At 42.7% G+C, this 14,480-nt stretch overlaps 1 protein-coding gene across 2 annotated transcripts in view; it reads left to right on the top strand.

The window, feature by feature from the left end:
* Nucleotides 1-3,378: 3,378 nt before the first annotated feature.
* mbd2 (methyl-CpG binding domain protein 2) overlaps nt 3,379-14,480 on the top strand; it is a 70,706-nt gene continuing 59,604 nt past the window's right edge. For both annotated transcript variants that reach the window (XM_028602639.1, XM_028602640.1), the window contains exon 1: nt 3,379-3,898. In XM_028602639.1, the coding sequence (XP_028458440.1) occupies nt 3,786-3,898 (113 nt within the window). In that variant the 5' untranslated portion in view covers nt 3,379-3,785. The remainder of the gene's footprint in view (nt 3,899-14,480) is intronic.

Here is a 14,480-nt window from a genome sequence, read left to right as displayed (position 1 = left end):
ACATAAATCCCCACTGCTTACTGGCCTACAGGTAAGGAAGTCACTAAGGGTCATCCACATCCACAGTTCATCCTAAGGGTTCACTGTGCTGCATGAAAACATGATTTATAAAATCATGCCAACAATTAGTAGGCTATTTTAATAGCTTTAGTATTCTAGACAAAAATGTATATCGGTTTTAGGCCGCCCTAAACATTATTGTAGGCCTAGTTTATTATGCAACTTCATTTTATACAATATATGTAGTAGGGGGTCCCTGCTCTGTCTCTCTTTCAGTTAAGGGGTCCTTGGTTTAATAAAACGTTGAAGACCCCTGCTCTAAGAAATAAATCTGCAAAATAACAGAAAAGGTTCTGGCAGCTCCTTAATTTAAAAAACAGAAATTATGTGTGTGGCAACGTTTTCTGTTAGGCCTGTAAAAAATGCTCTCATACAAAGCTGCTCAGTAAGTAAACTTCTGAAAACGTTGAAAAAAAAACTTCGAAAACATCTGAAAAAAACAACTCTAAAAAAAAAAGAAGGGAGAAAAGTAGAAAAAAGTGACAATGGACTTCTCTAATCTCCCAAAACCAACCTGTGCGGCTTTTTTCGGAGGACAAATTATGCAGTTCGAAATGTAAAAAAACAACTGGGAATCACGGACAATTTCTGTTCAAATATACAGTCGTATCCAACTGTTAATACACTGATATTTCTTTGAGTGTAGTCCTTTATCCTAGCTATCCCCATATCCACAAATTCAGATTCAAAGTGGTTTAATCAATCAAAAAAATTTATCAAAAACCAGCACAGCGACAGATAACGTTTCAGAACTTCCAGGGAGGTGCCTCCCTCCAGCGTTCATGGGTGCTGCAGGCCCCTTTAACCAAGAGCCTGTGACATCACTGGGGGGGAGGGGGTGGGGGATTGAAACATAGAGGTGTGAGGGAAGGAAGCAGCGAGTGATCACTCTGCTTCAAAGCCCAGGCACCAGAACAGACACTGTCACAGGAAGTTTTCTGTCAGAGCAGACTCACCATAGAGCTCAACGGTGTGGTTCCAGAACTACAAATCCCATGGATTTTCTCCATGAGGATTTTGATTATCAGCCATAATGTGTTCATCAAACCAGTGTTTCTCAAATGGGGGTACGTGTACCCCAAGGGGTACTTTGGAGGACTGCAAGGGGTACGTGAGCGCTTTTTTTCGTGACATGTCTAGCTCTAGTTTGTGTATATACTATTTTTTTATTATCCTGTTAGGTCCAGGATTGAGTACCAGATCTGTCTCCTGGCCCATCAGTGTATCTAAAGCAGCGCACCTCTGTACCTTAAAGAACTTACCAATAGACATAACCCAACCCGACATCTCCATTCCTCTGACAGCCACAAACTCCAGGTCCCCAAGTCCAAACTCCGCACTATGGGAGATAGGGCCTTCCAGGCGGCTGCGCCTCGACTGTGGAATGCCCTCCCAAACAACCTGAGGGAACCACAGTCTATAGAGGTTTTTAAAAATAAATTAAAGACCCACTTATTTTGTATTGCATTTTCTTAATATAATTATTGTTTTCTTGCTGTTTTCTTGCTGTTTTCTTGCTGTTTTCTTGCTGTTTTTAACTGTTTTAAACGTTTACTGTTTTTATCTGTGCACCTGTAGCACTTTGAGATGTATCCTTCATGTGTAAAGTGCAATACAAATAAAAAATGTATTATTATTATAAAATTATTAATCAACAATTAATTTCTTTGGTCCTTTAAGATTATTCCTAACCACAGACAGTTAAAGAAATGGACCAACAGATCCTGTGTCTCTGGTCTGAGACCAGTGAAGGATATCAGAAGTCTCTTTCCCGGTGCTGGCTGAGTGTTACTGAGCAGCCTCCAACTGAGCTTGAAGACGTAGATGTGACGTGAGCAACGTGTCTGAAAGATGGAAGTCTTCTGGTAGCTGTGCCGAGAGAAATCTCAATCATTCCCAATCTTACAGAGACGGAGAGTGTAGGTATATGTAAGGAGATAACATAGACACAGGCTAATTATTGATCACTAACATGCTAGTTAACATCAGTAATTAAACTTAAACAGCTAATGTAAGTCAAACTGCCTGCAAGCTTCTCCTGTATTATAATTACTCTACTGCGAGACAGTAAGTCTCGTGGTTATGATAAAATCATTAGCCTATGTTTACAAAAGCGTCTGCTACGGAGCCATAACGTGAGGTACAAGGTAATGGAGCCTTTTATACATTGTCGTGTTTCTTTAGAAATAAACAATGGACAAATAGAGTCTTTAAACACTTCAGATGTAAAGTTATTCGCTGTCAAAGTGACGCCAAAATGAATGGCAGTCAATGGAATGCTAACGGGGGGGTGATGGCTTGTTAGCATCAAAATGGCTCCATAGTAGGTACACTTTGCGGAGGCTGGGATTACCCCCTTGTTCCTAGCTGATAGTTTTAAATTCAAAAAAATCTTTATTTATGGATTTAGAGCCTATGCAATTGATTGGGTTGCAGGGGATATGTATTAGAAGAGGTAGATTTGCCTACCTCAAAAAAATGAGATTTAGTTTTCGCTTTTTCACAACATTTTAGAATTATTTTCAGAATTTTTTGTCACGTTTTTTTTCCTGACCATTGTGATGCTTTTTCCGAAGTTTTTTTCAACGTTTTTAGAAGTTTACTAACTGACCAGCTTTGTATACACTTGGTCGATGACCCGTCATAGCTGGGGGAGCGTGGCTTGTGGCGGAGTTGCCGTGGGGGCACAGCAACTTTTCAGCATTGTTCAAAGCACAAAAAACAATGTAAATATGACAAAGAGTTAAGGTTAACATTAACTGCTAACCAGGTCTACGCGCATTAATTCTAATGGCTTGTTTTCCCCCACGGCATAGACAGGAATGACGTTTTAGTCGGCATTCCCAGTAATGCTGACCAAGTCTGTGAAAGCATTGTATAAAGGCCTAACAGAAAATGTTCTGTATTATACTGTAGTGACACATCATTTAAAAAAAAAAAATTTAATTAATTAGGGGGTAAAATGATGAGATGCCAGAACTGTTATTGTTATTTTACGTATTTCTTTTTTAGAGTTTAGGAAATTAAAAGACCCCCAGACAGAGCCCCCTCCCCCCTCTGATGTTGAAACAAAACCTACGCCTTTGGACAATTTCAACATCAAATTAGAACCTTGAGGCCTAACTGTAATTTATGATGGGAAAGTCTTAAGACCACAACTGATAGTGGGGCGGCATAGCTCATCAAACTGTAACAATTGTAGCCTACATTATGTGACAAAAGCACCAACATTGGCAGATATGTTGATATACATTGTCGTTCATCTGTCACAAATAGACGATCTTTGAGAGCGCATGCGTGGGCGTGTGCGCGCGAGTGAGTACGTGTGTGTGTGCGAGTGTGTTATCGCAGACGTCACAGCCTGCCGTTGGTCCAGTTCAGTTCAGTTCAATTCAGATGTGCCGTTGGTTCTCCCCGGACGTAAACTGAACTAAATATACCGACCCGAAGGCAATTTAACCCGGGAAACCGTCTCACACTCTGAACCGGGACACTTTTTATTTTTTTACATAACCCGAAATAACCAGTCAAAACAGCCGGGGCGGAGGTTGGGAGAGCCTCCGTTAGCGTAACGTCCGTGACGTCGGTCCGCCAGGGCTGCTGCTGCTGCGCTGGGTTTTACTACCACGCTGTTTTTGTCTGAAGGCTCCTTATCTGTGTTTACGGAGCGGTCGGTATCGGTTACGCTCGGAGCCTGTAGCCATAGGATAGATAGAAGTTTGTGAATGATGGAGAAGAAGAGGACGGACTGTCCCGCTCTGCCGCCCGGCTGGAAGAAAGAAGAAGTGATCAGGAAGTCCGGACTGAGCGCTGGAAAGAGCGACGTCTACTACTACAGGTACCAGTTCCTCCGTCACATCGGTCACTGACCAGTCCCGGTCCCCCACAGCGAACCGGGGGACCGATCAGTCAACCAGTGGTTCTAATGCTCCTAGCTCTGGCTGTCACCCTCGGTTCTGAACGCACTTCTGCTAATCAAAGTTGTTCAGAAAGTGATACATGTAGCTGTCAGAGTAGTTATAATGTAGCGTACTTTCTACGGCGCTCTGTGCCTGTCACGGTGTCAGCGTCAAACATAAACGCAGATGATTTTTGTAATAACAACACTATAACATTCCCTGAATATTTAAACAATATTGCCGCAGGGGTTTATATATCGACTCTGTGTGGACACGCTGTGTAGGCTACTGACGCTGACGGTTAGCCTAATGCAGGGGTCAATGAGTCCCAGCCATCCAGCAAATAAACTGTATTTTTTTATATTTGTAAGTTTTATTTGAGTGTAAATGTAGGGTGTATATACATAGGGCTGGGCAATAATTCTATAGATAATGTATCGTCTTTCAATGGAATCATATGGTGATGAAATCATATCGAGATATCGTGATGTACAATCCTTTTGTATAAATTGATAATAACAAGTTCATACTAACTCTATTTTCTAAGAATATCTGTTGTGAAACATTTTGAGGTTATATCTTTTGAAGAATTGCGGATTTGTTGTCACACTATTTTTTGTGCGTGCATGTAAACAGTCAGTTGGCTGGGGATTTAAAATTTTTTTTTTCTCTATCATTTCACTTCAAACTGTTTACCACATTATTGATTATTTATCTAAAAGATCTCATTGTAAAACATTTAGTGAAAGCAACCCTACAATATATTTGCAATATTGATATTGATGTATTTGGTCAAGAATATTGTGATAACGGATTTTCTCCGTATCGCCCAGCCCCAGCTGTGTGTCTATTTTCCATCATCCACTTATTTCTTTATCAGCCTGATAATGAGATAAGCTGATTGAAAAGTGGCTGATGATGTGCAGCTAACGAATGATCAGATAAACGGTAAATGTATTCGTATTGAACTGGAATGGTACGGGTGTCATGGTTCGGTGCATTAATTTACACGGAGAATACACGGTATAAAAATAAATAAAACTCGCGTGCAAATTAATTAATGTCGCGAGTACAGCGCAAGGCTCTGCGTCTCCCCAGTTTTTGCGAATTAGTGAATGTTTATTATTGGCAGCGCTTTTCCCTCGATACAACCATGGGAATATATTGTACAGTAGACTAAGAACTTTTGGACATCCATGCACTCTCCACGAGCAACGTTTTTCCAAATCTTCAACTTCCACCGGAGACAGCCAGGACGCCGGGGTCTAGCTTATCAGCTCTCCCGGGAAGAAGGGCCCGGAGGCGGCGTCAAGACCGTAAACAAACCCCACATAAGCTACCACTACCAAGCTTATTCCTAGCCAATGTGCGGTCACTGGCGAATAAACTGGATGAAATACGACTCTGGATTACCTCTCACAGACGGATTATGGACTGTAATATCATGATGTTCACTGAAACCTGGTTGAACGGCCGTGTTCCGGATGTTGCATTCAAACTGGAGGGGCGGACTATGTTCAGTGCTGACAGAACAACTGAAGACTCCGGTGAGACCAGAGGCGGTGGTTTGTGCATTTATGTCAACAATGCATGGTGTACGAACGCAGTCATGACCGGGAGTCACTGTTCTGAGAACCTGGAATATCTGTCTGTTAAATGTCGGCCCAAGGTGTACACAGACATCCCCGAGGCCTACAAGGCTACACCACTAAAGGCGCTTTTCCATTACATGGTACCTACTCGCCTCGCCTCGACTCTACTCGCCTAACAGGTGGGAAATCTGGAGCAGTAAACGTTAACTATCTCTTTGATATCATGTTGTTTACTGAGACGGAGAACCAGGAAATGCGTCGGGGATATGTCAATGGGAAAGCAAGCTACTAAGCCACGCCCACGGCAGTTGCTATGACGACCAGCCACGCTGAGGCGATACTAAAATCTGCAATGGAAAACGGACGCACAGCGAGTCGAGTAGAGTCGAGGCGAGTCGAGCAGGTACCATGTAATGGAAAAACGCCATAATGTTGACATCGTAATGTTGACACACTTCAGGCTGTTGCAGCTAGCTCAGGGAAGTGACTGTGTGATACTAGGTGGTACAGCCTGAGACATGCACTTGCTTTTCCCTCCATTGTCCCAAACTCATACCAAACCGTGATGTCTGAACCGAGGTATGAACCAAACCGTGACTTCGGTCGTACCATTCCACCCCTACTGCCTATGCATACAACGCTTTGCCGGCATGACTACATTAGATTCGATGATACTTTATTCATCCCACAGTGGGGAAATTCACTTGGACTATTCGTAAGTAGGGCTGGGTACCGAATTCCATACTTTTTATGCACCGACCGAATTGCCTTTAAAGTATCGAGTATAGAAAAATGCCTTGTCATACACGGCCCAATTTCAATAGCTAAAGGAGTACATCTCATGTCATTTTATAATTTTGTTGTGTGTTTTGCTAATGCAAAATTCAAACAAACCGTTGAAAGCATCCAAACACTATCAACATTAATAAAATTCAGTTGAAACAATTTCACTTTCTACCCAGCAAAGGCTGATTTACCAAGGGATCCTTTAAAAGTTGTAGCTACTTTACAGTTGATTATTACCTGATATTTAATCCGGCAAGTCACGGAGCTGAGGTTTTACAATAACTGACGGAAAAACGTGCAGTGGAGTAGTAACGTTACGAGGCAGAGAGCTAGCCGCTAAATGAGTCAAATTAATCAATTCATGCTTCTTCCACACAAAGCACACTGCTATCGCCACAAGTGACAGCTTTATTCGGCTCGTTTTCTGTGAACATTGTGGCGATGGGGTAACAGTAAGGCGGAGTTAGCAAGCTAACGTTAGCTAACTTACACCGGCTGGTTGGCTTGCTGGTTCCGCCGTGATTCTATGCTGCATTGCTTACAGAGAATGAGCTGAACAGCTAGCTAGCAGTCCGTCCGACGTTAGCGGTCCGCTGACCCACTGCCGCTGGGTCTAACGTTAGCGGTCCGCTGACCCACTGCCGCTGGGTCTAACGTTAGCGGTCCGCTGACCCACTGCCGCTGGGTCTGACGTTAGCGGTCCGCTGACCCACTGCCGCTGGGTCTGACGTTAGCGGTCCGCTGACCCACTGCCGCGGGGTCTGGCGTTGACCCACTGCCGCGGGGTCCGCTGACCCACTGCCGCTGGGTCTGGCGTTAGCGGTCCGCTGACCCACTGCCGCTGGGTCTGGCGTTAGCGGTCCGCTGACCCACTGCCGCTGGGTCTGACGTTAGCGGTCCGCTGACCCACTGCCGCTGGGTCTGACGTTAGCGGTCCGCTGACCCACTGCCGCTGGGTCTGACGTTAGCGGTCCGCTGACACACTGCCGCTGGGTCTGACGTTAGCGGTCCGCTGACCCACTGCCGCTGGGTCTGACGTTAGCGGTCCGCTGACCCACTGCCGCGGGGTCTGACGTTAGCGGTCCGCTGACCCACTGCCGCTGGGTCTGACGTTAGCGGTCCGCTGACACACTGCCGCTGGGTCTGACGTTAGCGGTCCGCTGACCCACTGCCGCTGGGTCTGACGTTAGCGGTCCGCTGACCCACTGGGTCGCGTGGGTCTGACGTTGGGTCGGTCCGCTGACCCACTGCCGCTGGGTCTGACGTTAGCGGTCCGCTGACCCACTGCCGCTGGGTCTGACGTTAGCGGTCCGCTGACCCACTGCCGCTGGGTCTGACGTTAGCGGTCCGCTGACCCACTGCCGCGGGGTCTGACGTTAGCGGTCCGCTGACCCACTGCCGCTGGGTCTGACGTTAGCGGTCCGCTGACCCACTGCCGCTGGGTCTGACGTTAGCGGTCCGCTGACCCACTGCCGCTGGGTCTGACGTTAGCGGTCCGCTGACCCGCTGCCGCGGGGTCTGACGTTACCGGTCCGCTGACGTTACCGGTCCGCTGACCCAGATTGTGGGGAAAAAATGTATTTGTTTCAAAACGGTAACGTAGACGTAATGAGTATAACGTTAAGTAACATGGCATTCCACTTGCCCTACAAAAAATCCACTTGTCCCGGACAAGCCTTAATGTTGAGCCATGCGAACAGGGACCGGGCTCACGTAGTAGGAGCTGAAAAATAAATAAATGGATTGGTGGCGCAATGTTGTACTTTCTTTTTGTTTTATAAAATTGCCCTATTCTTGAGCCTGATTCATGGCTCTACGGTAAATCTACGCTGCAGTGTACATACATAGGTATGGGTAGATACAGGCCCCAACGGCGTACCTTACACCCTACACCTCCCCAGAAATTAAACTACACGTCACGGTAACGCAGACCGCAACAACTGCGATTGGTCCGCTTGGCCGTTGCTTGGTAGCGTCACATTTCCCCCGACTCATTTCTAGGTTGTCCTTTTCCATGAACGACATAAAATCAAGGAGGCGGTAACTTTTCATGCTACAGCTTTCCAACTAAATATTTTCTGTTTATATGGTATCATATCCGTTTTGTGCAAAACAGAGCGAAAGCAAAAATAAATATCTGACTGACTTCTTAGAAAAGAATTAGTTCTTAGAGATGTCTCATAATACATTTTTTTGTTTTTGTTAAAGAAGGAAAAAAATACCGCAGTACTCAATGCTGTCAAATTGCAATGCTTCTACAGTGTTTCCTTTTAGGATTTTGTTTTTAGCAGTGGGGGCAGGTCTGTCCGAACAGCAACACCCCCCCCCCCCCCATTTTATTACCCTATTCAATATTGTTGTATATAATTGTAATGAAACAATATTATTTCTCATCCTATTTTATGGTTCAACTGGTATTCCTAAAAAAATGGGCCTTGGCTTAATACCATATAATTGTGCAAATTTACTTACATCATACCTAGTCCTTTTTGTAACACATCTCTGCTGTGTGTGTGTGTGTGTGTGTGTGTGTGTGTGTGTGTGTGTGTGCGCGCGCATCGCGGTCATCGCTATTCAGAATCCAGTCTATCTTCCAAAATGTAACGCTTGTATCCAAACAAATTGTGCTTGAAGCTGCAGGCCATCCAATTATAACGCCTTCATCCACGCTGTCAAAATCATTTAGATATTGAGCCATTACATTAAAAATCTTTTAGATAACAGGAGCCTATATGATTTACTGTAGCCATCCTAACAACACACTACCTGAACACCTTTTTTATAGTCTCCCATTTCACTCTCCACAACGCTGTCTTCGGGCAAAAAGTCACGTCGTGAGATCGATAACCGTTAGCTAGCTAGCCTGTTTATGTTTCTTGTAATGTTAGCCATAGTTATTTATTTCTTACCTTGATTTTGGTGTCCGCGTTTCAAAGCCATCTCCCGCGGTGACGTTTTTGGTGGAGCTGGTCGTTTAATAGTCAACTTGTTTTTTTCAATTAAACTTCATCAACACAACAGTATGTGGAGTTAAACTGGACGGGCCCAATAACGTCTGAATAGTTCTACTTGTTGTTAAATTGCAATGTGAGAGGCAGCCAACATTATCCATTATTGTGCATTATGAATTGTGAATTTTGCCATGGCTCACCGCCACAATAAAATCAACATAGAGGAAACACTGCTTCTACAATTGCAATAAATGAAAATCGCAATACAAATCGAATCGGCACCCATGTACCGTGAGAGAATCGAAATGGGACAAAAACACATGGTCCCAGCTCTATTTTTGACAATGGTCAGAAATTACACCGCCGGAATCTGTACTCGCTCTGAAGCTAATCCCCGCCTAGCTCACACGCTCTACCCAACTCTCCCGTCGCACACATACACATCCATGGCACACACGTATGCTACCAGCTCTGCTATTCTCTTAAAGAGATACGCTAGATTGACGCAGAAACACCAGCGCACAAGTATAAATCCTCACAACGCCATTGGCCACTAACATAGGCTACGCCGTAGGCTCTGCGTAGAGCCTTTACTGCTATAAATCAGGCTTTACTGTCATGTGCCACTTCTGCATGCCACATAAAAATGGCATACCACTTATGTTTCAGTGATGCGTTATTATGGAACCCACGCAACTTCTAGGAGGGACCCGCCCTTCAATAGCATTCATATGCTACTATTGGCCAGGCATCCATGCTTACGCTAGATAACGTAACCCGATTTGTTCAGGTCCTATCCCCTGACCAATCGGCTATCCTAACCTTAACCACTCAAGGTCAATGCCTAACCCCAACCAATCGGGCTGCTTTGTAGGGCGGGACTTGCCTAGAAGTTACGTGGGATCCATAATAACGCTCCACTGACAGATACAACTTTTCATCAAATCTTCATCAAAATCAAATGGTTGCAAAGTTAGTGGGGGTGGCTGTAGCTACATATTAGTTCTGTACACCAAACAGAATTGCAGGCCTACAAGATCACATGAAAATCTATCTTGTCAGGCTTCAAGCAATAGAGTACTGCAGAAATGAGTCCTAAATTCCTGAAATGAGTAAGCATTTTTGCACTTCAGGTTCCCTTGTCACAAAGTCATTGAGTTCTTTTGAATAGGTTTTTGGTCAGATGCCTGGAACAAGGTCTGTGGTTAACACAAGCTTCAGAGACTTTCACATTTGGTCTATGACATAAAGAGTGCTGGAAAATACCCCACTCAGGAAGTTTGTAAGCTATTACACGTCTTAAAAAAGGCAGTTGCTAACAAGACTACAGAGGTTGGTGTAGTTCACTTATAGCCCAATGTTAGCTTCTTACATCCGGCAATTGCATTTACGTTACAAAAATCATAAAAGTGGTTTTCATTGAAAAAATTCATTGAAAGTGAAGATTATCTTGCTAAACAAAACTTCTAAGTATCAAACTGTTGTTTGCCACAGAGCTTATTTTCTGCAAAAACATAATCCCACTGGCTTTTTGTCAAGGGAATTGTAGTATTATGTGTTTATTATGTGTTTATGTCCGAACCCCCAAGTGGTTCCGACCAATCGGCATCCTCTGGGGAGTTATTGGCAGCCAGCATAACATTAGCTTTCTGACTCATAGCTGTTCTATGAGCCGAGCGGGCTATATAAATATCTCCCATTGCTAAGCGTGGCAAGTCGTATCCAAGGCCCATCCTATTTGCTGGAGCAGTGAACAACGTTTGCATTGCATAAGAACCAAATGGGATTGGCATGATTGTTCCGGGAATTAGTCAAACCCTCAGTTGTTACCAGGGAAGCAGAGTTATTGTTTGAAAAAAAGATTTTAATTTGAAAACACATTAAAATATAAATTAATGGTCTTAAAAAAACCACAATCCTTACACTAGCAATGTAACTGTAGCAAGCATCTCACAATCACTGACGTTATCCATAGATACACCGTCTCGTCTCATTGGTGTGAACTGGCAGCTTTCAGAACGCTGCAGACCGACGCGTTGCAAGAAGTTGCAAGTTTCAACTCGTCCCATCGCAAATCTTTGGTCTGAATTGGGCTTAACACAACAGTTAACTGCAATAAATTCTAGAGGTGTTGATTCAACTTCATGTTCATTTTAGAGGGGTTTGTGGTGCTGTTGAATTGTATTGTGTATTACTGAGTTTATGTGTTTCTATCATTTTTCCTGACCCCATAGAAATGTGTACTGCATAGGTTATGTGGAAATGTGTCATTTGTGCAATACGTAGGCTATTTGTGTTGTGCATTATGTAATTTGTGCAATACGTAGGCTATTGGGGTTGTGCAATATGTTGTGCAATACATAGGCTATTTGGGTTGTGCATTGTGTCATTTTGTGCAATACATGCAGGGTTGTTCAATTAAAAACGGCCACTGAAAGGAGGAGTTAATGTGCTTACTGTATAGGGACCTGTCTAATGTATATGAGAGCATGTTTTGTGTTGCATGAGAGTATATGTTGAGAGATGCTTATTTTCTGTATTTTTTGTTGTTTTGGCAAATTTCCCTTTGGGGACAATGAAGTATATCTTATCTTATCATATATATAATTCATATATAATAATGACGCAAAAATATCTTAATATAATATATGAATATTGTAAGACAGCATTCTCACTTTCACACTCTTGAAATAATGTATTACAAAAAGAAGAAGAAGAAAACATGTAGCCACCCTACACGCTAAAAGTCAGCATACCATCACTCCTGCTCGGATTCTGACCTTTTTTTTTTTCAATCCCTCTCTCACAAGACCCCCAACTCTATGGAAGTGCAATCAAAAAAAAGAAAAGAAAATCAATAATGAGTAAGTTGCAGCATCAGCTCTGTTTCATTCTCTATGCCTTTTTTCCTGCACGACATTTCGTCCTACGACACTTAGAATACGTGCGTTCAGATTCCATACCGTAGGACCAAGAGCTAGGCAGCAGCAACTCGGCGTTTAACTACCGTCTGCCGGTCTTTTTCTCGGCCTCTATAGCCATCACATTTCAGCTCAATCCATCTCTAAAGCAGACCAAAGTCAGGCACAAAGTTTAAATTATTTTTTTTTTTTTTTATAACATATTTTCACTAACTGCTGCATTCGTTGGAAACAAACTCCTGCACACTGTCTAACTTGGAAAAAATATAAAGTTTAATAGTAGGTAACACTTCGGTACTTACATCCCTGAGAAGCCATCTTTTGTGCACCAATCAACAACTTCCACATGAAATCAGGCATAAATACATAACATTCATTCACATATCACATATTATAGATAGAGCTTACCAGGGGCGATTTTAGGATCAGAGCTTTAGGGCTGCCTGGCACCCTTTTAACAGACATTTTTTAAACGTTATTCTACCGTGCTAACTATATGATATTATCGGCCGATATTAGGCATTTTCCAAACTATCGGTATCGGCATTTATAATGGCCGATAAATGAATTTAAAAAAAATGTCCAGTCTTAAAGTTATATTTATGAAGCTTACCAAGCTTTTTTTTGTTATTGTGTTTTTGTTCAAAGGACTTTAAGTTTCATATATTAAGTTTGTATTTTTATACATTTTATTTTAATATATTTTGGATGTTCCTCTGTTCTGTTGTGACAATAAAACAAGATTGTTTTCAAACTGCATTATCATATTTTAGTTATAAATTACAAATAATTAATGTTAGGGAAATGTGTTTATGTTTTGTTAGGCATTTCTGGATTCTTTTTTAAAAACATATATCGGAATATCGGATTTTTAAATCACCAAATATTTGTATCGATATTGGCCTTAAAAATCTTTTATCGGTCGGGCTCTAGTGCTAACTGTGCATTTTAACATAAGTTTGGACCATCATGATAGAGGAAACATTGAGTTATGTAACTAGAAAGACACCAACAATTCTGAGAAAATGTCCTTTAATGCTGAGCACAGGGCCATTACTATAAAGGTGAGGTTAACACAGACTTTATTTTTTTTTTAGGGGTGCCGGGATCAAGTTTAGGTATGCACCCTACTGCACCCCTAAAAAATGTCTAAAATTATATATATATATATATATATAAATATATATATAATATATATATATATATATATATATATATATATATATATATATATACACACACACACACACACACACACGGTGAGGAAAATAAGTATTTGAACACCCTTCTATTTTGCAAGTTCTCCCACTTAGAAATCATGGAGGGGTCTGAAATTGTCATCGTAGGTGCATGTCCACTGTGAGAGATATAATCTAAAACAAAACAAAAAAATCCAGAAATCACAATGTATGATTTTTTAACAATTTATTTGTATGATACAGCTGCAAATAAGTATTTGAACACCTGAGAAAATCAATGTTAATATTTGGTACAGTAGCCTTTGTTTGCAAGTACAGAGGTCAAACGTTTCCTGTAGTTTTTCACCAGGTTTGCACACACTGCAGGAGGGATTTTGGCCCACTCCTCCACACAGATCTTCTCTAGATCAGTCAGGTTTCTGGGCTGTTGCTGAGAAACACGGAGTTTGAGCTCCCTCCAAAGATTCTCTATTGGGTTTAGGTCTGGAGACTGGCTAGGCCACGCCAGAAACTTGATATGCTTCTTACAGAGCCACTCCTTGGTTATCCTGGCTGTGTGCTTTGGGTCATTGTCATGTTGGAAGACTCAGCCTCGACCCATCTTCAATGCTCTAACTGAGGGAAGGAGGTTGTTCCCCAAAATCTCGCAATACATGGCCCCGGTCATCCTCTCCTTAATACAGTGCAGTTGCCCTGTCCCATGTGCAGAAAAAAACCCCCAAAGCATGATGCTACCACCCCCATGCTTCACAGTAGGGATGGTGTTCTTGGGATGGTACTTATCATTCTTCTTCCTCCAAACATGGTCCTTGACATGTGCTGGTTTAAGCAGGGGAACCTTCCGTGCCATGCATGATTTCAAACCATGACGTCTTAGTGTATTACCAACAGTAACCTTGGAAACGGTGGTCCCAGCTCTTTTCAGGTCATTGACCAGCTCCTCCCGTGTAGTTCTGGACTGATTTCTCACCTTTCTTAGGATCATTGAGACCCCACGAGGTGAAATCTTGCATGGAGCCCCAGTCCGAGGGAGATTGACAGTCATGTTTAGCTTCTTCCATTTTCTAATAAT

The sequence above is a fragment of the Perca flavescens genome, chromosome 16, assembly GCF_004354835.1.
Source record: "Perca flavescens isolate YP-PL-M2 chromosome 16, PFLA_1.0, whole genome shotgun sequence".
Taxonomy (NCBI): Eukaryota; Metazoa; Chordata; class Actinopteri; order Perciformes; family Percidae; genus Perca; species Perca flavescens.
This window is presented reverse-complemented; position numbering and strand designations above follow the sequence as displayed.